The 26,094-nt window shown below is 46.2% G+C and overlaps 1 protein-coding gene across 1 annotated transcript in view; it reads right to left on the bottom strand.

The window, feature by feature from the left end:
- znrf3 (zinc and ring finger 3) overlaps positions 1 to 26,094 on the bottom strand; it is a 159,781-nt gene that overhangs the window by 23,802 nt on the left and 109,885 nt on the right. The window contains exon 14 of the mRNA XM_061259447.1: positions 15,235 to 15,357. Within this exon, the coding sequence (XP_061115431.1) occupies positions 15,235 to 15,357 (123 nt within the window). The remainder of the gene's footprint in view (positions 1 to 15,234; positions 15,358 to 26,094) is intronic.

The raw sequence follows: 26,094 nt of genomic DNA, 5'->3' as shown, positions 1-26,094 counted from the left end.
GTTCATTTTGTTTTGTTTTAAACTGGACCGGACATTTTCCAAAGTTATTTATACTTTTCTTCATGGCTGTGGCTGAGCCCTGGAGCTGACAGCCACAAACGAGGTGCCCATCACGTTGGTGGCCTTGTGAAATAGTGCAGAATTAATGCTCAATAATTTCAGTCCCGGCTTGAGGAGTTTCCGCCACACAGGTCTGCTTCACAGTCTGAAAGCCCTGAGTCCAGCTCCCAGCACATTTCTCCCAGTTGTTGTGCAGAGAAAAACAAATCAACAGCCTGGCGGTCTGAGTCCTTATCTATCGGGAGCGAGCCCTAAAACACACGGTATCGGAAAGCAACACGCACTCGTAGCCTCCGGCAAGCCGAGGGACACTATTCCCGCTGAGGAAATAGTGCATGCTTTTGCCGTTATCTCTTACAGGAAGACTTTTCAACTTCAAAAGAGAGAAAATAAATAAAAAATGAAACCAAGTGACTGAACTCATGTACAGTGACCATTATGGATAGGCCAATTGGCCTTGTCACAGGCTTTTAGAAGCGCAAATGCGGTTTTTATTAGCTAAATGGAAGGGGGGGGGGGGCTACTGGTATCTTATGGGAGATACAAATTATCATATTCCTCCTGCATTGGTGGGGGGGGGGGGGTTTACAATTCCTGATACAATGATGTCATTGTCTCTCGTTTTGTGGATGACATCAAAACTGAACTTCGATCCTAGTCTGTAATCAGTATATGACTAGGCACACAACAGACTGTGTTTTAACTGAAATATGGCTGAGGTCTCAACAGGATTTGCGGTTCCACTAAAAAATGCTCGTTCTCGCCATGTCAAAAAATCCTACTCTCTCGAACCAACTTTCATTGTGCAACTGAGCCTAATGACTTAAGGGCAATCCTTATGATTCCCTATAGAATAATAAATAACTTTTCCTCAGAATGTTCACACGAATATCAGAAAATGTGGCTGCCTCCTTCATTTCTGTCCATATATGACCTTCTGATCAGAAAGCAAATTTATATTTAAAAAAAAAACAGTGACTGAAATGTTCAAATTCTGTGCATGAAACAAAGCATACCTTTTGTGTAATATTCATGACTCAAAGTCAGGACACCGCATTATGTTGAGTCTGGATTGCAGACCACATTAACACACGTAGACCACTTGAAGACCATATTAACGCACGTAGAGAATCTATGAACAATTGAACATCTCAAACAGTTTTCATTGAGCTCCCTCTCACACAAGGCAGCATTGCACAGACCCAGCAGAAGCTGTCATCCAGGGCGGACATTGATGAAGCATTTGTCTCAAAATGGGCAAAAGTAAGTTTAAATGCAAAAAAAAGGTTCTGCACATCAATGTTGATATGACTTATATGAATGATTATTCATTCAGTCTCATCGCAAATGCCTTCATTCAAGTAGTGCACGAACAGTGAGAGAAAAGGAATTCAGCTTTTTCAATGGCTCACAGCTTCTGCCGCATATTTAGAGACAGTGGCGAGAGAAAATATCAAAACATGGCCAACTACGGGACGGCGCGGAGCTGTTCTCCAGTTTGGCAAGCACTCTCAGGACTCTTCCAGCCCCTTCTCTCTATCCCTGTCCACCCTCTCTCTCTCTTTCCCCCTCCCTCCCTCTCTCTGTCTCTCTCTCTCTCACTCACTCGCTCGCTCTCTGCCCCAGTTCACAATGCGGTGTGGCTATTCAGCCATCGTTGCGTAACCAAAAATTATACAATTGAGTTGCACCATGAATGTGTGTGAGGGAGCCTCTCCAGAAGACCCAGCAATGTCACTTGGCAAGTGGGCAAGGCAGCCAGAGCAGACCCATGTCTACACCCTGGCTCAGCCTTAACCCCATGATCAGACCCACGTCTACACCCAGTTCAGCTTTAACCCCATGATCAGACCCATGTCTACACCCTGCTCAGCCTTACCCCCATGATCAGACCCACGTCTACACCCAGTTCAGCCTTAAGCCCTGTGTTCAGCTTGAGTCAGATTGACCTGTTTCTAAATGTTGGAATGACACTTTTAAGAGACATATTTCTATTTTCCAGTATATAGTAGATGCACAGTAGAGTATGTATAAGCAGTGACTAAACCACTGTGAATTTGGTTGTTTTGAGTTTAGCATTTTGTTGTTCATCATCATCTTTGTTTGCTTTATGTCTTTTCTCCTATACGGTTTCTTTGAATGTAAAAAAATATATATATATATATATAAATAATTGAGAATGTCAGTTCCAAGACAAATCATATGAATAACCTACTTCATCAAAGTCTTGTTTCATTGAATTTTCCACCGATAACATGATTTATGCTCTCATGCAGTTATTACATTGGATTTAAAAAAAAATAGAAATCACATTTCTGTCACAAAAATGAATGAAACTGTCATTGATAAATGTGAGGTACAGTAAACTACAGTAAAGTGTACTTAATTACTACAAGAGAAGAAATAACACAGTTTGATGAGCTGTCAAAAATATGCACAGCATTTTATAAAATAAAAATGCTTGCGTGTGTTGTGGTGCAAACTGTAGAACTGCGACAGTTGTAGGATCAGAACAGTTCTATGGAAAAGGGGAACCATCATTCATCTCATTTGCTCATTTAAACATATCTTTATGTTCTCAGGGAAGTCGTGCTTCATGATGACCATGGGAAAATGGGGCCCAACCCCTCATCACCTCTCACAAACAATGAAGGTATTTCACGTTTAGCGGTCGGGCTCCAGTGAGCGCGCTCCTGTTGTTGGTGCGGGCGTCTGTCACGGCAGATCGCTAAAGCACCTGCATCCTGGTCACACAACATCACCCAGACCATCAGGCTGTCTGCTCTTACACACCCAGTCCTGGTCACACAACATCACCCAGACCATCAGGCTGTCTGCTCTTACACACCCAGTCCTGGTCACACAACATCACCCAGACCATCAGGCTGTCTGCTCTTACACACCCAGTCCTGGTCACACAACATCACCCAGACCACCAGGCTGTCTGCTCTTACACACCCAGTCCTGGTCACACGACATCACCCAGACCACCAGGCTGTCCGCTCTTACACACCCAGTCCTGGTCACACAACATCTGGTCTGCTCTTACACACCCAGTCCACCAGCCTGTGTGCCATTACAGAGCTGGGCTTCATGATTCAATCTGCTATGTGTGTGGAGAAAATCCTCTCACAGACTCATGTGCACAGTCATGGACATAGCAAAGCAAACACAAAACGCAGAAGCACACATGTAAAAATACGCACATACGCAAAAAGTGCACAGACACACAAACGCACATGCATGCATATACAATGCATACGCACCTATACACCCACATACATACACATAAGCACACACATATAGTAAGCGTACACATAAGCACACACACACTTCTTTCAAGATTCCCTTTGATGACCTTTTGTGATGTGTCAATCATTAATTCCATGCCTTGCACAAAGGAAGGTTGCCATCCAGGCTGCTACCATTTCCTTGCTACAGTATGCTGCTGTTCCATGCTCAATACATCACTTCCTGACTAAGCTCCTGTTCCATGATCAATACTTCACTTCCTTACTAAGCTACTGTTTTATGATCAATACTTAACTTCCTTAATTAGCTCATGTCCCATGCTCTACTTCACTTCCTTACTAAGCGCCTGTTCCATGCTCAATACTTTACTTCATTACTAAGCTACTGTTTTATGACCAATACTTCACTTCCTTACTAAGCTCCTGTTCCATGCTCAATACTTCACTTTCTTACTAAGCTCTTTTCCATGCTCAATACTTCACTTCCTTACTAAGCTACTGTTTTATAATCGAAACTTCACTTCCTTACTAAGCTACTGTTTTATGATCAATACTTCACTTCCTTACTCCTATGTTCAGTACTTCACTCAGCCCACAGCTGGCCATTGATTGGACCCCTCAGAAAGCCAGAGGGTCAGGAATGGAAAACTGCTAATTAAATTTCCTCTAGCTTCCCTTTCGGTAGATTTTGTTCTTCCGGGAGGTACACTTTTCCAGCCTTTGTAATCCAGAGATGAAAAAGAAAACACTTCCTGTTGTTCCAGGTCTTCCATTTTTCTCTCCTTGAAAGTAACGGCTGGGGTACTTACACCCCCCATTCTTATCCTTGGATTGCATCACCATTAATGAAGCAATATATCAAAAATCTTTTAAAATCAACAGTATTAATTTTACAGTGTGTGATGGACAGTACTTGGCTTGAAGCCCTTTAATACTTACTGAAAGGGTAATTCAATTGTCATGACCCACAGGGGCACAATGATCAAAATACAAAATGATCAATAACGTCATCTGAACGCTTTTCATTTTCAAACAAAATACCACAAGAGACCATAGAGACCTCCATCTACATACTCTGCTTCATAGTTTACTGATTAACAAACAGCCAGCCGTCAGTTAATGAGCAACCCCCCTTCCCCACAGCTTGGTCAATATCCATGTAGGGCAGGACTAAGCGTTTGAGGTTTGGCATTAAAAAAATTCAACCGCCCCCTAAAATGGGCGAGTGAGATATGCCCCCTGTGCCACCACTTCAGAGGCAGAGGGGGGAAGTGAGGAAATTAGCAAAAACAGGAAGCAGGGCTGGGTGTCTTTCACCACACCAGCCGATAGCTTTGAAGAGTTTAAAATAGTCCCTGACATCCACGGCACAGATTACGATAAGATGAAAGCATTGCTGACACGTAATGTAATGTCAGCGCGTAGCGGTGCCCAGCGACTCGTCTCCCTCCCCGCCTGTTCGGAAGTGCAGTTGGATGCCGCTAATTACAATCTCGAAACACGGCTTTTAATATTTACTGGTGGCAAAAAACTTTACTTTAAAACAGCAGTGTTAAGGTTAAGAGACGTACATTTCACCACATTTACAGAGTACATACTGTATGGAACTGCTACGTAAAGTCCAAGAAAATGATTTGATGTGAATGATTAGCACAGTAACACTGTGAATTCCGACCAAGATTATGAAGCAAACCAACATTCCTAATAAATAGGGAATTATGGATAGTTTAACCCTTGGAATATTTTCTAGAAGTGTTCTACAACTTTGTTGCTTTCAATGACTAGTAGTGTTTGTTAGAACTTCGGTTGTAAGAACATTCTTCAGTTGAGAACACTCTCACACATGATGTCACACATTAAAGGGTAAAACAAACTGTGCCCTTATCCACCCCCGATGCCTACAGGCCCGGATCTTTCCATTGGCTGTCACCTGAAGTCAAATCTGGGGTAAAAAAAAAAGTTAATAGTCTTGACGGTTAAAAAGCCGTGCACTTTAATAAAGTTTACAGAAGGGAAGGACATGGGCGAGATTTTGGCTGCAGTAATTCTGCAGGTAATTTTCAATAGCTCTAATTAAAGGACTGTACATTCTACCTTCTTATTTCTCTAATCTTTCCCTTGAAGCCGCCTTAGGGGCCGTGTCTCTGCTTGCATGAAAGCGGTTTCATCTCGCCGTGTAATGGTATCCTCTCTCGCAAAGGAAGGAGCGTTTCTCTCTGGGCAAACACTGCAGCAGGTCAGAACTCGGCCTTCAAACTTCAGAGTCCGCTTTCCATGAGCGCGCTTAACCCTTTCTGCAAGTGTGCTTAAACCTTTCAGTGAGCACACTTAACCCTTTCTGCAAGTGTGCTTAAACCTTTCAGTGAGCACACTTAACCCTTTCTGCAAGTGTGCTTAAACCTTTCAGTGAGCACACTTAACTATTTCCACTTGGCCTTTTCCATTAGCACACTTAACTATTTTCGTTTAACTCTTTCTGTGAGCACGCTTAACCCTTTCTGCTTAACCCTTTCCACGAGCGAGCGTAACCCTTTCCACAACTGCCATTACACAACAAATCACACAGCCCAACCCAAAATGAGTAAATCATTAGATTGGGGTTATGCAAAAAAGTTCTTAATCTCAAATACATTTTCTTTCAGAAATAGCTGGGAGGCCCAGGCTAGCCTAGCTAGCTCTCTGAACATTAGACCCAAACTGAACAAAGCCAAACCCACACCAGCAAAAGACTAGACCCAATCAGCAGTGCCTTAGACCAGTCTTACTCCAAATTAATCTTTGAATTAGAAGGCATAATATTATCTTCATAATCAGCAGTCCAAAATCAATACACGAAGAAGAAGCCCTCATTTTGTCATCATAGACAGCGATCCTTAATCAATACATGACCAAAAAGCCTACTTTTGTTTTCATATATGCCAGTTCTGAATCAATGCATCACCTTTCATAACTAACAAACTTTGTAATAATTGTGTTCATGCTGCTACCTGGAGCAATGCTATCCCAGAATTCTCCCAAACTCTAAACTCTTGACTCCTGAGCAGAAGCCCTGTGTAATTTGGCAGGCCACCGGTGTAGGGGAATAGCATATTAAAGGAAACAAGATCTCCTGATTAAAAGCAGTATGAGCGCATTTTTAATTAGAGGCAAACCCAAATAACAAGCAGCGTGCATATCGGAGGTGCAGATCAAAAACATTGTTCTGCAGGCAAGTGGGAAAACAAGCTGAACTAGGAGCTGCTGGCTTGCCTTCCAATTAAGGAGAGGAACCGTAATTACACCCTAACCTTTGAAAGCACCCTGAGAAACCCAGCCTACCTCTCCCATGACTCATCTGTAACTAAACCAAGTCATATTGCTCGAAGGACATCCAAGTTCACCAAGTCAGGTTTTGGGATTTTCATGGCCTGTGTCATACAGTCCTGAGAAAGCGGCACATGAAAAAAAGAAATCCGTAAAGCAAAAATGGTTTCGTAAATGTTCCAAAAAAAGTTTCTAAACATAAAAACATTTACTAGAAAGAGCAGTGAAGTTAAAAACTAAATCAAATCAGTACTTGTTGTGACCGCCTGTTGGCTTTAAAACTGCATCAATTATCACAGGTACACTGTCCTGCAGTCTTTTAAGAAAATCGGCTGGTAGGTTGTTCCAAACATATTGCAAAGTTTGGTTGTCTTGCTTGCTTCCGGCTATCCTGCTAATCCCAGACAGCCTCAATCAGCCCCATCTAAAAAGTGGTCAATTGCTTAATAAGTTACTTTACTTAATGCAAAACAAAAAATTCTGTAACATTGAATGTTTTTGGAAAATTCATGTTTGCAAAACTCAAATTTGCTCTTTTGTACTGACAAAAAAACCCCCAAAAAAACATCGAAGACCAAATTTATATGTAAAAAGTATGAATCGTAAATCTAGGGTGCCTAAAGCTTTTGCACAGTACTGCACCAGTGCTCTTCTCAATGCTGTGCCTCTTCCACGTTTGCATTTTGCGATGCACCCCAGGCACAGCCACACAGAACACAGTCTCAGCGATGTGCCGTGCTACAACACCTCCACCTGCTTCATGTCCGTTTACACCTTTGGTGCCACACAGCACCACACCTTGACGGTGCACTTCGCCGAGGTCAAAGTGGTGCCTTACAGATGCCCCCACGGGGGTAAAAAGTTGCCCTCAGGCAAGCCGTGTTCCGTGTCAGTGAGCTGTAATTGCTGCTACATAACAAGCAGCCGCCAAAAGCTGATCAGGCGACCCTGGGGCCCTAGTTAGTATTCCACGCAACCGTTCGTGTGGACGGCGTCCAACAGGTGAGGAAGAGGAGGAAGAAGAGAGGGAGTGGTGAAGTCAAAGCTCTCCGATTGGTTGGAGAAGTGTTGATGACGGCATTTCGTAAGAAACGTTTTATAGTAGCATGTTATGCTGTAACATAATATAATCGCTCAAGGTAATGATGGCTATTGATACTGAGGTTCATAATATGAACCAACCCAACCACTCTGGCACTCCCCACACACTGCACCGCTAGGCCTGGCCTGCTGGAATACTTTAATGACTTTATTTACCTGTTCAATTTACATAATCCAAAAATTGCATGTATTGTGCCAGGACTAATTGTGAAAATAATTTACATTCCTAGCTGTGCACTTCTGAGCTGCTACAACTTCATAAGAAATTCAGTAATTGGGGAATGAAGTATCAAGATACCAAAAAAAGGGTGGAACTAGTTGTCAATCACTGAATTGTTTGAAGTGTAAGGTTCATAAGGTCAGTGATTGTGAAGAACAGAGTCATAAGGTCACAGTGTAAACAGGTTTGGTAAGGTATGGTGGCTGTTATGTGTGGTGGTGGGCATCAGCACACCTGCTACCCTATATTACATGGCCTGACACCACCTCACATAGCATTTCTGCAAGTTATTTCTACCACACACACAGACACACACACACAATCGCATGCACATGCAATTGCATGCGCACACACGCACACACACGGCAAACTTTCCCCTAATTACCTCTGGCAACGAAAGAGGATTTTATTTTTTTTTCAAACACAGTAGCCGACTTAAGAGGAATTTAAAAAAATGTTGAAAAAAAAAAAAAAAAAAGAAGTCATAAATCTGAGTTGAGTGAGAGTTTGGGGAATTTAAGCATAACCGTTCACCCACATTCATGCAGGGAAGCAGTTCTTTTGAAGATTATTAATTTATTTCCATCTCCCAAAAAACCGTACCTCTACAGCGATGCACTGCGGTTTCTCTCCTTTTCATTTTCGCTCTCTTTCTCTTACCCTTTCTTCTTAAGTCCCTGTGGTTCCTTTCTTTCTTTCCTCCTCTCTTCTTCTCCTCCCTCTCCTCCCTCCTTTAATAGGGGCCCGGGCGGTGTGAAGTGTAATAATGGTGATTCCGCCTTCCATTCAGACGGGAGTAATTCCGCAGTGGGACGGCTCACTTTGAACCACATGACACAGGGAGCTTCCCAGTGACCATGACAACGGGCACAGTGGGTTCCCAGCCCGTGAAGCCTTGATTTCATACTCCGAGCCGCCTGGACAAAAACACGGCCTACAGGGGGAAGCTCCGCCAGGCAAAGAGAGAGAGAGAAAAAAACCTGACACCCTGCTATGAAAATTCGGCAAGAAACTATCGGCTAAATCTAAGCAATGCAAACATGAAAATGGACGCCAGAGAGGGAAGCTCCATGTTTTGAAGCTTCAAAAGTGCCCCCGCTCGTTTCCCCACTGCGAGGGAAGGGAGGGGGGTGTATTTGTATGGTGAGGGGGGGGTTGGTGGGGTGGGATGTGCATCCGTAGTAACCATGACCCATCAACCCATTCAGCGGCTCATCGAATAAACAAATACTGAGGTTGATCTGCTGCCCAAACAGTGACCGAACTGAAGCACTATAGAGATGACATGGGGGAGGGGGGTGGACCTGTAGTGCAGTGGCTATAGGCTATATTTTTAGTGTGTAAAGCATGCTTTGAATGTCCAAGTCAGATACTAATCCAGAATGTGTAGACACCCTACTGCAAAAATATAATCCCAGCCAAATTATTTCTTCAGTGATAATTTGTCTTTTCCACTTGACTGGATGGAACAGATGGAGCATCGATGCAAAAAATGGAGCGGCTTTAAAGATAGAGCAGTGGCTCTCCCTCCGACTGAGATGGACTATCGATCTGAAAACAATCCTCATTACTTCTCGCGCTCTCCGCAGGGCGAAGACGACGAGGACCGGACCGTCAATATGACAAACGGTCCCTTCGGCTAACCAGGATGCAGGATTCTCCACACGTCAGTCCAGTGATGGAGAAACGCAGCGGCCAAAAAGACTTCAAACTCCACACTCCCTTTCTGAGCCAGAGTCATATGGCAGTTATTCTGCCTACGCTGCAGTCAAGTATGACTGCAAGAATGACTGCCCTGCCGGAATTGCCACCGACAATATTATAGGCATTAGGGGTAATCAATTGCAAGGGACTTAAATAAGCCTCTTTCAGAACCAAGAATCGATGGCAGCTTTGCATATGATTGACAGCTCCAGTTGTTCCCACCATGCACTAATGGGGAAATTTGCTGTATTTTTGGCAACCAGGTGTTTCTTTTTTCTTTTTTTTCGAGGAGAGAATTTAGGAAAGCAGTGAATACCACTGATCATATCAGCCAAATTCATTTATTTGCTTCTTTAAGCAAAATTGTGTCTGGCAGCTCTTCCAAAGAGTGGTTACAGAGTCAGTCATGTTTTGGTGGTGCATTTTTCATAGACTCGGAGGATGAAGCACAAGATTAGACTCAAAGAGCAGACTCTGGTTAATTATGGTGTCTCGCAGCCAAGCGCTCGGAGAACAGCCTTCACCAGCCTGGGGGGAGGACAGCGCAACGGCAGGAAGACAAACGCTCCTCCGCTGTAGTTTCTGACTGCTGCGGTCTTTTCCCAGACAGAAAAAAAAAAAAAAGACTCCAAGACCCATTATTCAAAACAAAAAACAAAAAAAAATTTGCACAAGGCATGAGGCTAAAATAAGATTAAACCCAGGGAAAGAGTGTGGTATGTCCAAACAAACACAAGTTTGGTTACTTTTTCAAAAAAACACTTTGTCTTGTTCCAAAAACATCACACATTTTCTTTCTTTTTTTTTTTTATGTCTTGTGCCTTCTTCTGCATTCAGAGATGAGTTTGGGGCGCCCCTAAAACTGAGCGATAAGAGAACATTAGTAATCTGCTATTCGCATGAAACGCCCCCTCGACCCCTGACACAGATATTATGAAAACACAAAAAGATTTCCCTTCGAGTCTTTTTCACCCCGCCAGCATACGTGACGTGCGCTTCATAATGCCGGAGGAGTGCCTTCCGTCCGTGGAGGGAGACGGAGACGAAGACAGCGCAGGGACGCCTGAAAGGCCCGCAAACAAAGCCGCTTTGTGAGCCCCCCCCCCTCCTCCTGTAATATTTAAGTTCAAATGAAACGTCCATCATGCTTACTTTGATCTGGTGAAGAAAGTCAGTTTATTAACTGGGGATTAGGACCGGCATTGTGCACCTGTTCCCGGGTCGCAGATACGCAGTGTTTGCCGACCGAAAATGCACGGTTCTATTTAGGATTCAAAGATAACATTAAAAAAAAAGACAGAAAAGAACCCCTTAAAGTGTCATTAATATATGGGGGGAAAACATCAAAGAAAGACAGCACCAGCTCTTAATAACACATACTGTACAATGGCCTCTTTACCTCTCCCTCTTCTACAGTCACCCCTCTCTGCTGGTAATTAAATTGGACCCCTGACTACAGGCTCTTTTACTCCAATGACAGAGCACACAGCACTGCATGATGGGAGAACCTTGACTGCTAGCACCACTTTGGCGCTAAAATGGCAGCCGGGGACTATTGCTTCCCAGTCCAGGCCAGAGGCGCATCAAACGCTCCCCGAACATCAGATGGCAGCTCATTTAAGCTCAAAGGGGTTTGATTAATCTTGTCTGGATGGATAAACGGAGAGGGTTGGAGGGACTTTTAAATTAAAAGACTGGAGATGGGGGTGGAAGGTAGGGGGCAAGTGTGAAAAATGACACAATTTCAGACAGAAAGGTGCACAGACAGACCCGGATCTCAGTGGCTTACATGCGATTGAGCCAAGGAGGCTTCTCAACAGCCAATCCGAACACTTCCAAAAGGTGTGCTGAGCTTCAGGGGTGTGGTAGGCTCACACCGGTTCATTTCCCTAACAACCATCCCCACCGCTGATGGGATTTGAGCATTCCCACGGGATTATCAAACCAGGCTGTACCATCAGCAGTCTTCATCCCAGGAGAGCCAACAGGGTTCTTCAGGCTTTTGCTGTTGTTCAGCACTTAAGTAGCACAGCAATCGAGCAATTAAATTGATTACGAAGCTCAGTAGTCAACGGTCACCTGGTTTCCTGGGTCTGAATCAGCTGTTGATCTTAAGGCAAAAACAGAAACTGACAAACCTGCTGGGTCTCCAGGACCAGGAGTGAGGAAACCTGGCATACACTATAAAGAAAGTTCCGGTTGGCCAACTCCTCCTGACCTGTGGTAAAGGAGGGCTGACCTTTGCCCCAGGCTTGTGGCCAGCCCCTTCCCCCCTAGCCCCTGTTCCTCACAGTCCTCCTCGTTAATAATCCGGCCCTCTTCCCTCTTCCGGACCTGATCCCCACCCCAAAGCCACATGGAGCTCAGAGCTTCCGTCATTAGGCATAGCTAGGTCATGGCGTCCGGGACCAATTAAGCTGGAGAACCCAGATGAGTATGTGATGTATAATTATTTGCGATTGAAGAGGAAAGGGGACAGGTGTTCGGAGGAAAAAGTTAAGGATTCCCACAAGGAATTCTGCGGGAATTCTAAAAGGCCACAGAATGCCAAATCTCCCCCCACACTCTGCCACACATTCCCCCACACTGGTTTGTACCAGTCCTGGCCACAGAGAACCCGGACGCCCCCACATCCCTCTGTTGGGAAGAAGGAAAAAAATCAACCCCTCTCCACCATTTTCCAACCTTCGTCAGAGGCTGATGTAATGAGAAGACCCAGCATGCCAACGCAGTGGAAAGCCCGTCTGTGGTCGCCGATGTGTCGGTTGGGCTAACGCCTGAAACAGTGGATGTAGTGCTAGTCAGGGGGGTTTTCACAACTGCATGGAGGGGTTCATGTTCTGATCCGGCCACCGATTCTCACTGGGGGGTCCGGCAGTGGTATTCGCCCCCTTGTACCAGAACAGGCCCCCGTACAGAAAAAAAGGCCACAGAAAAGGTCTACAAAGGTCTGTAAAATAGTGTATTCTGCAGCATGAAAATATTTCTGAACCTGTGCAGTGCCATAGCAGTCTGGTCTCGAGAAAACATTTACCAAATAAATACGTGTAACATGGATGTTATTATTATTATTGATGCCCTGACAGTCTTGTTAAGTTGGATAATTTCAGCCAAACAAATAATATAATAATAATAATAGTTTTGTTATTGCTTTTGTTATCAATTGTGTTATTGTCACTTTATTATTATTATTTTAACTTGACATTTTAAGTAATTTTCTTTATGCCACATATGTATGAAAAATGCAAGGATAAGCAGAACGTGAACATGATACAAATAGCATCTTGAAAGAACCAGTAGAGAATCTGGAAGGTTCCGGGCGCAGAGTCGCGGAGCGGCGAGGCGTTTGAAGTGCGGCGGACGTCTCTCCAGAGAGCCGCTCTGTTCCCGCGAGCCGCTGGCGGGAGGGGTGGAAGGTTAATGGCGGCTCAGCTCCCGGAGGAGGCCCACAGGACGCGGGGGAAATAACAGAGCGCGTATACGCCACTGTCACCGCCGCCTCCAATCTGGGGCGGCTACAGGAAGCGGGGCGGGCCGCCAAGCAACCCCCACCAACCCTTCAGCCACCAACAGAGCCCCGAACCCCCCCACACCCCCACCAACCACCAACAACCCCCCACCCTCCCCATGCCATCATCGGCTGAGCCTGCGTTTCCATGCCAACAGTCTCATCCACTCTCCCCGTTCTGCTACAGACCAGCCCGACCCCCCCCCCCACCCCCACCCCCACCCCTCCTCACCCCAAAGTTGGGGACACGGGAGCGACGGCTCCTCTGGTTCCCACCCCTGCTTTTAAGGAGCAGAGCGTGAGGGGGGAGTGCCAGCTCAGGTTCAGGCAGAGGGCAGCGGGCAAGGCCAGGGCTGGCCGGAGGGGTGGGGGTGGGGTTGTGTGTGTGTGTGGGGGGGGGTATGAGGGGGCAGCTCCGGGTCCCGGAGCACCGGCTGGAAGGGGCATTTTAGGTTGTCTGGCAGGGAAGGCTGGGAAACAGGCTTCCAGCTGTGCCCATCGCAGCCAGGGTTCGACAAGATGAAAGAAAGCCCCCGCCCCAACCCCGTTCTCCAATTATAACGCCGCTCCTAAAAATGGAAATCATTCTCTCTCCGCTATAATGAGACCACTGATGCCAGTCCAAAAAGGCAAAACAAAACAAAACAAAAAAAAAAACGTCCAAAAATGATGACCCGGCCGTCATCCCAGGCCCCCTGAGATGGTAAACATCTTAAATATCGGTACCGTCCTGATCCTCTGAGGACTTCCTGCTGTAAAGATGGAGCTCTCCGAAACATCGAGCAGCAGGGCAGTGTTCACCCCAGTTAACACGCATAACTAGAGCCCCATTACTCACACCACGGTCCTCCAGGGCAGAGAACTGCTGCTTTTCCACCCTCCCGTTACCTGGGAGTCAGGTGTTGAAGACAGGCTGGGCAATTAGCAACACTAATTGTTCAGTTCATTAGCGGGAAGAACAGAAATCCAGGGCCGAATTTGGACTCGAGGGCCAGATTTGAGTAACCGTGCACTTGGAGAAAGTGCACCATTAGCATGTCTGGGCTCCTTCAATTATTAATCGTTGGCCTCTTTCTGTCACCAAACACCCGCACAATAGATTAGATGATAGTTCTGTTATTGTCAGGGGACAAGGGAAAATATACCATAAAAAAAAGAGTTAATTAAAGTATGAGAAAATACTTCTGGAAGCAGGAGGAGTGGGGGAGGGAAGCTTATACTCTTATCATTTTTCTAACTGAAAAAGAAATAAAGTGCGACAACCTCGCATCATAAATCTGTTCCCACGGCAACCAAGGTTGAGATTTGAGCACGACTGCCGATGCCTTGATTGAACCGAGAAAAACAGACCACCCGCACACGGCTACCTGCTCCTCTCAGGCACCTCCCTCCTGACTGTGTGCCTCTCATTCCTCAGGTCTGCATGTCCAAGCTACGGGTCGCGGCACCTGAGGGAGCGTGACGTTTAACACCCGTTCAGTCCCTCTCTCCCTCTTTCTCTCCATCCCTCTCTCCCTCGCTCTGACGGCCCGGTCGAGGCCACGGTCACAGATGAAAACTGCGGAGGAATTCCACTCTAGACTCCCAGCCCCAAAAATACCGCCCCAAAAATTCCACAGGCGCGGCATTCCGATGCCCCTACCCGGCCAATCGCGCGCCTTGTTTGCTTTGCGAAAACTCGGGGCTCATGCGATTAAGGAAGCCAGTACAAGAGAACAAATTTCTGCCCCTTTGTCTGGGCTGATTTAGTGCCAGCCCAATCCCGGCCCCGATCTTGCTTAATTAAGATCAAATTCTTTCCATCAGCTCTCGTCCCCTTCCTTAGTTTTGGAAACACGCTGTTCCGAGTCTTCGATACTTACCGTTCAAACCCCGGCCTCTTTCAGACGAGTTTCCGAAAACCCACCCCTGAATGTTTTAAGAGTGACCCCGATGCTTTCGGGGAGGGGGGTTACCTCACTCTTGGCTAGCTTGCCGCCCCCCCTCTGCGTTTCCTGCCCCGCTCGAAAACAAAAACCCTGTGTGATGTAGGTCCAAAGCAGCGCTACGGTAATCCAGGGATTTGGAAAGAAAGAAGCGGGCCTTACCTTCCCCAGGACGGTGAGGCAGCTGGGGTCCAGCTCGGGATGCTCCAGTTTCACCACCCCCACCCAGCCGTACTCGTACAGATCCTCCTCGTCATTGTTGTTACACAGTCCCAGAGGGTGCATCTGAAAGCAGCAAGACCATAGTCAGAACATCCAGAGCCCAGCAGCGTCATGAAAGACAGACTTTCTCTTAACATTAACGCTCCTTTACTTTTCTTTTGCTGACACACGACAAACACTTCACTTAGATAGTGATATGGACTAGGCCAGGGGTTTTCAACTTTTCCTGATTCACTGACCTCCACCCAGGCTTAAAGACACCCATGAAACCTCCATCATATGTCAAAAAGTGTTACAGTTAAAAAACAACAATATATATATATTTTTTTATTTCCCAGATCTATATATTGCCAGGGACCCTCAACGGCACTTGCAAGGACTCTCGGGAGTCTTGAGGGCCCCTGTCGAAAACATAGGGACTAGCTAACAGCACTGTTGTCTCAGAGAAAACAGCTCAACTTTACAAGAGTAATTAAAAAGAAAATGGAAATAAGTCAGTAGCAGGTGCAAGATGTTTTTGACCATGATGCAAGTATCTTCAGTACACTGATTATGATTGTCCCAGGCTGTTAGCATACGTGGTCGCAAATGGAGACTACACAACTTGAACACCTATAAGACAGTACCATTGTGAGGACATTCTGTTCAGTTGTAGGACACATATATTGTAGGAAGCATATTCCAATTTGCTAATTTGCGTTAACAAGCCATCTCCTTCCGGCTGAGATTGCACGTTCTCACTGTGAGTTCAGCGAGTTCGTCAAACGCAACACGCCATCAAGTGATAACCTGCCCTGTCCTCAAACGAGCCATCTCTGTGTGGTTGCATGGCCTTATGGGTAATTGGTGTCCAGCTGCCTTAACAGATGACTGGCTGCTCTGTGGGCTGCTGTGAATCTGGTTTTCAGACACGGTGAGAGAAGGAGTGTGAAAACGATCAAGATGGCAGATGATGTTGTCTCCATGACACTGTGTTTTTCATGTTAGGTAATGCCAGGAAGGGGTAGAGTGACTGGGTTTGTCTCTAGGAATGGTTTGTTTCTTTCTGCACTTCTCTCTCCACTCTCACCAGGCCTGGAACAGAAACATCATCAAGATGGTGCCTGATGAGGTGGACGTGTTGATGACACTTGTGTTTTTCGGATTAGGCAAGAGCCGTCTGTGAACAGCACAGATGGGGTGATTGGCAATGTACTCTTCTGGTTCATTTCTAGCTTTAACGTAACATAGCGATGAGAACAGGACATTCAGCCCAACAATGCTCGCTATTTTCCATTGGCCACTAAAGTGTACCGAATGCTTTGTTTACCTATACACCAGATATAGGTATGTGCCACCATAACAAGGTTGGTCTTGGAAACAATTTAATTTTTTTAAAACAAAAAGAAATTGGTCTTGAGCTTTCTTTCGGGACTAAGGTTCATGCTACGCCAGACATTTGAGACATGGACCACACATGGACCACAAAAACATCTCCAGGTTACAAGAACACCACATAGTAAGTGCTGGCTATGGACACCCCAGACAGTAAGTGGCTTGTTGTTGTCTCTAAAACGGTAGTTTCATCATGCATTTATTTTTCTGCATGCATCATATTCGACAGGTTAAACCACCTCACCACCAGGGCCCAACCACACCTCTGTCTGCGGAGGTAGCACAGTGCTTACAGAACATACAACCAGAGCATAACCATGTTCCATAATATTTCATTATTTAGCAGTCCATTTTATGGATTTACCAATAATTGAATTGAATGACCAATAATTATTTGATCCATACAACAGATTTAACAAAATGCATACATAAACGAATAACCTAAATATATACATGTACATATACAGAGTCCAACTAAAGCACCTTGCTCTTAACTGTTTCTCTTAACCCAGATGTATGCACTTGCTCATTGAAAGTCACTCTGGATAACTGCCAAATGCCTGTAATGTAATGTACTGATATATAAACTCTTATTTAGAACCGATCAGACCTTTGATGTAAAAATAGGTTCACTTGGGTGCAGCATAGTGTGCGCGAGACTTAAATCACCCTTTTGCTAATAATAATGTCCAGCATGGGCTTGTCCCATTTCGCACGAGGTCCTCGTTTGGTTGACTTAAGGCGTTTGAAGTTCAGAGGAAAACTGCAGGGGAAAAGACTCGGAGGGAAGCTTTGAGGCTCGCTCTTCAAACACATACCAGTCATAGTCTATCATAATATCTCAAGTGGCTCCTCTTCCTTCAGGCCACTAAATTACCCTCCATCTCGCCACAAAGCAGGGAGAGAGAAAGAGAGAGAGACAGAGGGAGGGAGAGAGAGAGAAAGAGAAAGAGAGAGGGAGAGACAGAGGGCTCATTCCAATCTATTATTTTTCTCCACTTTTTTCCTTTCCTTACTCCTGACCTGGAAATTGATCGAGGTCCGCCATCTTTAAGGACATTCCAACCCCTTAAACGTTCTGTCTAGGAGCTAGAAGTAGAAGTTTGGAACTCCTAATCTTTCCTTTCAGCAAGAAAACATCAGTACATTCTTTGACGTATAAATGATCGACCTGTGGATCCACCTCTCCCCATCTGCCATGACTGTAACTGCCATGGCTTTGAACTAATGTTTGAAGGAGCAATGACATGAAATTGCCAAATTCACATTCTCATTTTCCCTTTCTTTACTTCTTTTTTCCTTCATCTTGTCCTAACCTCTCCTGATGGGTGGAACAAGGAGCAAGAAAAGGAGTAAAGAAAATGAAAAAGAGGAGAAAAATAAGGGATTGGAATGAATGAGTGAGTGAGAGAGAGAGAGAGAGCACAGATTAGCAGCAAAGATGGCAGACATGACAAACGCTGACTCACTCCTCAGGCCCTGGAGAGGTGACCAGAGCGTAATTAAAGCTAAACGCAGGCCCGGCTCACATCTCCTTATTTTCTTATTCTTTTTCCCCTCATTAAGGTTCAGTCGCTGAACACAGAAAGTGATTTAATTAATCGCTGGACGGATGAAGCAACATAATATGCTTTCTTTTTGAAGATTCACACTGGATATGCTCTTCAGAAACAAAACACACAGACATTTTGAGCGCAGAGACTTCCTTGTACGGGACGCTCGATTGCCATTTTCCGAAATCGGAAGGGCAGCCGCAGCTCCACGAGCGATCCGGCTGAACGTACAATGCTTGCGTCTGTCAGAGGCATGCGGAAAAACCCCAAATATAGTAAACCTTGTCGATGAAGCGTCCCACTGTTTGGGGTGCAAAGTCATGTGTGGCTCTGAAAACGGAGGCCCTCTACATCAGTGACCGAACAGAGGCTTCAGCAGCAGATAGGGATGGATAGGGCAGTAGGTGAAGGGAATAGCGAGCAGTACGGATATCCGCTCAGATCCAGAGGTCTCAATACACCTGCTCTCCCCTCGTATTGTAGGAACATCCCTTCCTGTGGCCACGATAGGCCAAGCCACGGTCATATTCTCAGGGTGGGCTGTGCAGAGGAGTGATATATTTGAAACACACAGGCAAGTATGTACACTCACACTCACACTCACACTCACACTCACACTCACACTCACACTCACACTCACACTCACACTCACACTCACACTCTGCTTCGACAACATGTGTTTGGTTAGAAAAAGATTGGTCACGTCCCAAAAAGTTGGTGGGTTTATCGCTTTCATCAGGATTATACGGGAAAGGTACAATCCTGGCACAGAAAGCAGAGAGGCCACAATGACAGGACTAGTCATAAAAATAATAAATAAATAAAATCTGGAAGATTAAGAGAAACATAAAACCAGGCATCGACATCTGGCAGATAAAGTAGTAGGTAATTTTGCCTCTCATGGTCCAAATTGGATTAAGCCCTCTAAAGGCAGCTCAATGCTTTTGCAGGCGCTCTGTTTTAGCGTAGTGCTTCCCACAGTGGGACAGTGGGATGCTGAGGTTCCTGTGCATTAAAAATTGCCGAACTGACCCACTGGCATCTATCCCATCAGCCCACTGACCACGCAAGCCCCCCCTCCCTCCCAATAAACCAGCTTTGTGGCGCCAGGGGTGCCCCCCCGCTGGCCTTAGGACCAGGCGTGACCCCCGATGACCTTTCGCCCTCTGACCCCCGGACCCCACGACCTCTCTCCATCACTTTGGAGGCTTTCTGGCTGAGCAACAAGCCAATTGAAAAGGCATTCACAATTTGCCTTCTCATCTCCCTGCCCCAAAGGCAGACGGGTAGATTGGGGGACTGAGAGATGGGGTGGGGGAGGGGAATGGAGGGTGTTAGCCCACTGCATGTATGTGGAAGGGACTGGACCATACGCCGTTCTAGAATAATCTAATTGTTGCGCCTCATTAATATATGTGGCATTTCATCTTTTCCCATCAAATATTTTCAACCTTGGGAATCCAGTCCTCTGTTACTGAGACATCAAACTCCCATTTTTAGATCAGAGCTTTGATGCGTCAGCGTTGATTCAAATTTAACTGGTCCTCTGAAAATATAAATAACATACAGCAGAAAAATCGTTTTTTCACACATTTTCCTGGTACAGTTAATCCCTTTTTATAAGTGTTAAACCATTTGTGCTCTTTTCCTTCTGAAAAGTGATTGTTTAATGATTTAAATATTCATTTAAAATTCAAGTGTCTTTGAAGAAAAAACAGCCGGCCCTTACAGATACAAAAGAATTAATTAGTACAAGATGTTTAATCAGAGTGATACAATGACTTTGAAATCTTTTAACGAGAACACTCATGTCGACAGCTGTTATATCAGGGAAAACATGCAAGCCAATTACCTTTTAATCAAATTCATCAATAATGAGTAACTTTCTTCCTCCACTTTGCAACTATGTTAAAAGGAACCCAAGGATGGTACCATGAAAAATAAATTCCCAACTTCCAAAGATAAATGTTTAGTAGGACATAGCTACCAAGTATTTACAAATTAGCCTTGAAAGGCCTGTTGCCTTGATGCGTACATGGAACTTGAAGGTTCATTTTCCAATATTTATTTTTTTCTCCAGAAAGCTTCGAGGCGATTTCAAGCTCCAGTTACATACATGCGTTAAATAATTTAAGCCTGACTATAAGCAGCATGCTTTCTTTCCAGCACTCGGTGCACTTTAAGGGGACGCAACACATGTGCTTGTGTGTCACAGTTCCACAAATTGGTAAAAACCTGTAGACAGGAGGTATGTCTTACTGAGAACAGTTTGGTCTTTGAGGAGGGGGCAGGGGCAGGCTTTGAGTGTTTGAGGAGTGCTCATTCAAGGCCACGCTGTATCGCTGCTGTAGGAGGACTCACAAACTGCTCCGCATCCCAAAAGCGGAGACAGCTGTTGTTTTCCTACACCCAGGACAGGACCAAGGGGATATTTGGGTTTGGGGAACGCTTAAGGAAAAAAACCTTATGAAATCCGTTTCACCGCATTTAACCTGAAAATTCAAGGGTAAAACATATTTAAGAGTGCACTACAGCAATGAAAGAGAAGGGTTTGCTTTTGGATAGGCTAAATTGGCTGGGAAAAAAACCTATTTTGATGTTCATATTCATAGCCCAGTAGATAGTTAGGTCCTGTGGAACTGATCTTCAACTCTACTTCCCTATAGCACAGAGTAACTGAACATTATATTACAGTTCAGCATTTAGCAGAAGATTTACGGAGATGTATAATTTTTTTCACCCAGAATCCATCAATAAACCTGGATATTTTACTTTGTTCAAGGGTATAACTGCAACACAACACGAGGAATCAAACCCACAACCTTTGAGCTATAGAATGCCATTAGTGTACACACACACGCACAAACACACACACAAAAACACTGAAACTGAAATTCAAATATCGTCCCCCAAGCTCCACCACAAGGACAGATAATGCAAAGTATCTCATGAGTTCCAAAAGATATTTCAAAGAGGTAGACCTGAACAAGAACCCACACTTCTATGAAGAAATATAAGCTTTTAAACTGACCAAATCAAAGCAGAGCAGTACCGATAAGGCTATGGGTCAATCAAAGCTTCTACAATTCCGTAAAATTTCGGTACATTTTGTAAGCATTAAAAAGCACGACCAAAATCCTACGCATTGACACCAGGGAATAGATATGAAATAACTATCAGCTCAATGCATAATTTTAAAATGCACAACCTTTTTCTCATTTCTTTATTCTTCAAGGGGGAGAAAAAAAAAAAAGTTCCTTCAGTTTTGCTCGTACTGTGTAACTGAGGGCCCACGGCACAGGTAATAACTTCAGAGGAAGTGGTGGGCGCATTATCCTCTCATTCCGATGTTAATTTATGAAGTCTCGCTCCCTGGCAACTGCCAACGAGCGCCGCAGAACCTTAGCGGTGGTGGAGATTAGAGCGGCACTTCACCGCGTCCCTACTGTCACCTGTCAGGGCTGATTAATACAGGAGCAGAGCTCAAGCCCCCGTGCTAAAGCTACGCTCGGTCACAGAGGAAAACCAGAGAGGGAACCTCACTGACTGCGCCGCTCGGCATTATGGGAGCCGGACACTCGTGGGCTTGGATGGGAACGCTCGTGTCTAGTGAGCAGATGATTCATCGCGTGCTCGAGACCGGGGTATATCAGGGCAGAGGGAGAGTGAACTTGGATGGTGCTAGCGGGGGTGTTGCTATGCAGGTGTGTGTGGTGGGGGGTAAACATTATGGAGGCCCACTGGCTAATGAGAACCTGAACAGGAAGTGAACAGTGAGATGATGTCTGGCTTTGAGTCGGCCGTAGGGCATAGCCAGATTCCATGGCTGGTTAAGACTGGGCATTTGGGCTGTAGAACATTTGGGTTTTGATGTTGTTGTCTGGAGACTGTTCATTATCAAACTGTTGTCCGTTTGGTTTCTAAGGTCAGTCCTGGGGGGATTTGGAGAGGAGCCCTGAAGCAGCAGGGAGATAGGGAGGGGGGGGCAACGAAGAACACCCAGTATGAGACAAACAAGAGGTGCGGAGGATGTGCCAAGAGATTTTTTCATCCCCAAAGTTATTTGAGGAATTGGGTCGCCTTTGTGTTTCAAATTTTTTTGTTATGATTGATTGTTTTCCCCACAAGGCCACGAATGAAGCCCTGTGCCCCCCCCCCCTCCGCCACCACCAGAGGTGTCCCTCCATCCGCCCTTCCCTCCTATCCCAGCATGCACTGGGGGCCAGAGCCGCCTGCTTTTCAGCGTTTCACATGGGTATCCCGTTACACAGGCAGCAGACTCAATGAAATCACCACGGTGATCTGAACTCCGCCAGCCAATCAGCTATCCCCGCCGCCCCACAACCACAGCGGAAAATATAGGCTTGAAGTTCAACGCTGTATTTTATTCCGTGTCTCGGTTAAATTTACACTACATATTTGGCTTTACAAGCAGCCGTACAGGTGGGTAAGAACTTTTTTCATCGATTTTAATAAAGTTAGTTTGCTTTTGAACTTGAGATTGTTTTTATTTTTGGAATAGTGAAAAAAGGACTGAAAGCAAGGTAGGATTATATTTACCAGGAACGAAAAAAGTATATTCAACCTTGAGTCTCCATAAATAGACTTGTTCAATGGATTCCAGTTTAGAACGTTTTGTTTATGGACGGTTTCGAATCAAAATCATGGATTTCTGACAAACCCGGACTAGTGATACCCCCCAACCCCACCCCCGCCCCCGCCCCTAAGGAGTGACCTGATTCGGGTCTGTAATGGGATCAAAACAGACCTACTTTTGGAAACTCTTTCTAGTTCCCCTCTCTGAGGAAATCAGAATGCGAGTCCCACCACCCCAGCCATTCTTCTTTGTCACCGACACAATTCGCCGGGCCTTTGATCCTCTCAATAACAACTACTTCAGCCCCCCCCCCCCTCACGCACCCCTTTCTATCACCACCCCTGGATACAGAGCACACCCCCAAAACCACCCCCAAATCCGCTCCCTGCGTTCCTGACCTCTTGTACTCAGCGCTTGCCATATTTGCTCTCGCTTCAGCTAGCTCTTTCAAAATAAATAAATAATAATAATACAAAAATACAAAAAAAAAAAAAAAAAAAAAAAAACCCACAGGCACTCTGACAATTCTGCAAGAGCAAATAAGACTCTAGAGTACTGGGCCACATTTGAAGCTCATTGGACGTAGCCCCATTCTCCAGCCTATTAGGCTGTTAAGTTATGACAGCACGCCATCTTTTCGCATTACAAATAAAACCACAGCCACAACTCCCAGTCGTACTCTCCTGAAGGCAGTTTCTGAAGCTAAACAGTCTGTCATAAAGCAGACACGCAAAGACACGAAATCTGAGCGTTTTCTTTTTCCTCCTCAGTGTACTGTTGTTGGAATACGCCTGCATACGCACAACTGTTAAGGCACTACTTCCCAACAGAGGCGGTGCTGAGATGTTCCCCCGTTCAAACGCTCTTTGTGTACTCTCCTTTTGAACGCGGGTTTGATATGTGCTACAGGAACGGGGGGGAAGGCACAAAGCACCCCACGGGAGACTTTGCCAGTATGCTTGGCAGGCCAGAAAACCACGCGGGGCTGGTATTTGCATTCGCATATCAAACGCAGCCGCGCAAAAGCAGGGAAAGCGGGAAAGCAAAGGGCCCCCGTCTCTCAAAGCCACTGTAATAACTACCAAAAAGCAAACGGGCGCATTCTGCGAACGTTACAAAGCACGAGGCGGAGCGCCGAAAACGCCCCGGGACTTCTGCGCTAACGCTAATGCTAACGACAGGGAGGCGGGAAACGGGGGGGGGGGGGGAGGCGGGAAGATTCGCTGCGATGTAGTAATAACAAAAAAAAACAAAAAAATTCAAAAAACGAATAAGTAATTTTTATTTTGTGGGGAATAAAGAGCTGAGGGGGGATCAAAGTCGAGAGCAAAAAGCGCTCCATGGCGCGAGGTGTCCCGCCGGTGTTCGCCACTGAAACCCGAAACTAACCTGCCTTTCAGAATTCTCAACGCACGACCCTCCCTCCCTCCCTCCCGACCCAGGCCTGCCGGGGTGTTGGCGGCTTCGCGGGGGCTCTAAAGAATCACGGGGGGTTTGGGGGGGGGCGTAAACATTCTGCCACGGCGACTTCAAAAAGGCCGCGGCAGTGCCAGATAAAGTCGGGCTAAAAAAAGCCGGGGTAGTAACCCCCCCTGGGGCCGGAGCGTGCACCGCGCAGGGGCGGGAGGGTTTCAGGGAGCGCAGGGGCAGGAGGGTTTCAGGGGCGGGAGGGTTTCAGGGAGCGGAGGGGCAGGAGGGTTTCAGGGAGCACAGGGGCAGGAGGGTTTCAGGGAGCGCAGGGGCAGGAGGGTTTCAGGGAGCGGAGGGAGCGCAGGGGCAGAAGGGTTTCAGGGAGCGGAGGGGCAGGAGGGTTTCAGGGAGCGGAGGGCGCACAGGGGCGGGAGGGTTTCAGGGAGCGGAGGGGCAGGAGGGTTTCAGGGAGCGCAGGGGCGGGAGCGTTTCAGGGAGCGGAGGGCGCACAGGGGCGGGAGGGTTTCAGGGAGCAGAGGGGCAGGAGGGTTTCAGGGAGCGCAGGGGTGGGAGGGGATTTCGGGGAGCGGAGGGCGCGCGGCAGATATGACTTTCAGCCGGGGCCGATGGCATTTAGGTGGAGGCCCGTATCCATTACAGCCACGGCCCTCTTTGTGTGGAGCCGCGCGAGGGGGGGCGCAACGTGAGCGAAAACCCGTCTCTGCTCCCTGAAAGGCCAGCCACTCCACTGCGGGGGTGGGGCCCTGGGGGGGGCGGGGGCTGAATAACTAACTAACTGCCTTCAAATTAAGACAGAAGGCTTTGAGGTTTCTGTGGTTTTGGAGATTGCAGGAACATAAAAAACTACACTTCTGATAAGGCAGACAACAAACTGCCAGACTCTCTCCTCACCTGTCTAGTCTACTCCAAAATACAAGAATATAACAGAGCACACATGAACATAGACAGAAGACATAAACTTTGTTTATTGGTGTCTGTCCAACCTAGGTTTGCAAAGGGTCAGAAACTCTGGCAAATTCCCAAAAAGTTCTAAAATTCCCAGGAAACGTTCTGAAATTCCCCATGGAAAGTTTCCACTTCTCAATATTCCCCAAATTTTGCACCCCTACACCAGCCACAGAATCTTATTTTGCTTTCCTCCTCATGAGATACAGAGCTGAACACAATGATCTCAAACTCATTCCTGGAGGGCGGTAGGTGTCTGCTTATTTTCTGTGCCTTTTCAGCACCGAATTGCTGAACTTAAGTCATCTTTTTGCCTACGGGTCTCAGACATCTTAGCTTCCATGGCTTAAACATGGCCGTCACTCAAAAGGAAACCATAGTGGAAAAAAAAAAAGAAAAGACTTGCAGGCGCAGCTGCCCTCCAGGATGAGAGTCTGAGATCCCGGTCCTAATCCCTAATCCTGCGCCGTGGACTCCAGCCTCAGCCGGAACACGTCAGCGTTCCTGAAATAATAAACTGTCCGGCCAGGAAAGGTAATGTAATGTTTGATCAAAGCCACAAAGGAGCCCCTTGAGTCCCCGGCCACTTAACTCAACGCAGGCCCCAGGGCGGGGCCTAAAGCGGGGCCCGCGCATTCGCCAGCTGTGTCTGGGCACCGGTGAGACTGCCCCCCCACACCCGCTGAATTAGCCGCCCTCCCCCCCCCCCTTGCTCCTCTTAAGGCTGCTTTCAGTAATTACTCTTTCAACTTCTGACCTTTCCAAACTGCTCAGGGAGTTTAGCACCTGGGACTTTTAAAAAACGGAGCAACAACGGACGGATCGAGACTCCAATCTCCTCGCCTCGCTAGGCGTTTCGGGAGAAAACGTTCGTACGCCCAGATGTCAAAATCTCCTCAC

Source organism: Conger conger, chromosome 11 (assembly GCF_963514075.1).
Source record: "Conger conger chromosome 11, fConCon1.1, whole genome shotgun sequence".
Lineage (NCBI taxonomy): Eukaryota > Metazoa > Chordata > Actinopteri > Anguilliformes > Congridae > Conger > Conger conger.
This window is presented reverse-complemented; position numbering and strand designations above follow the sequence as displayed.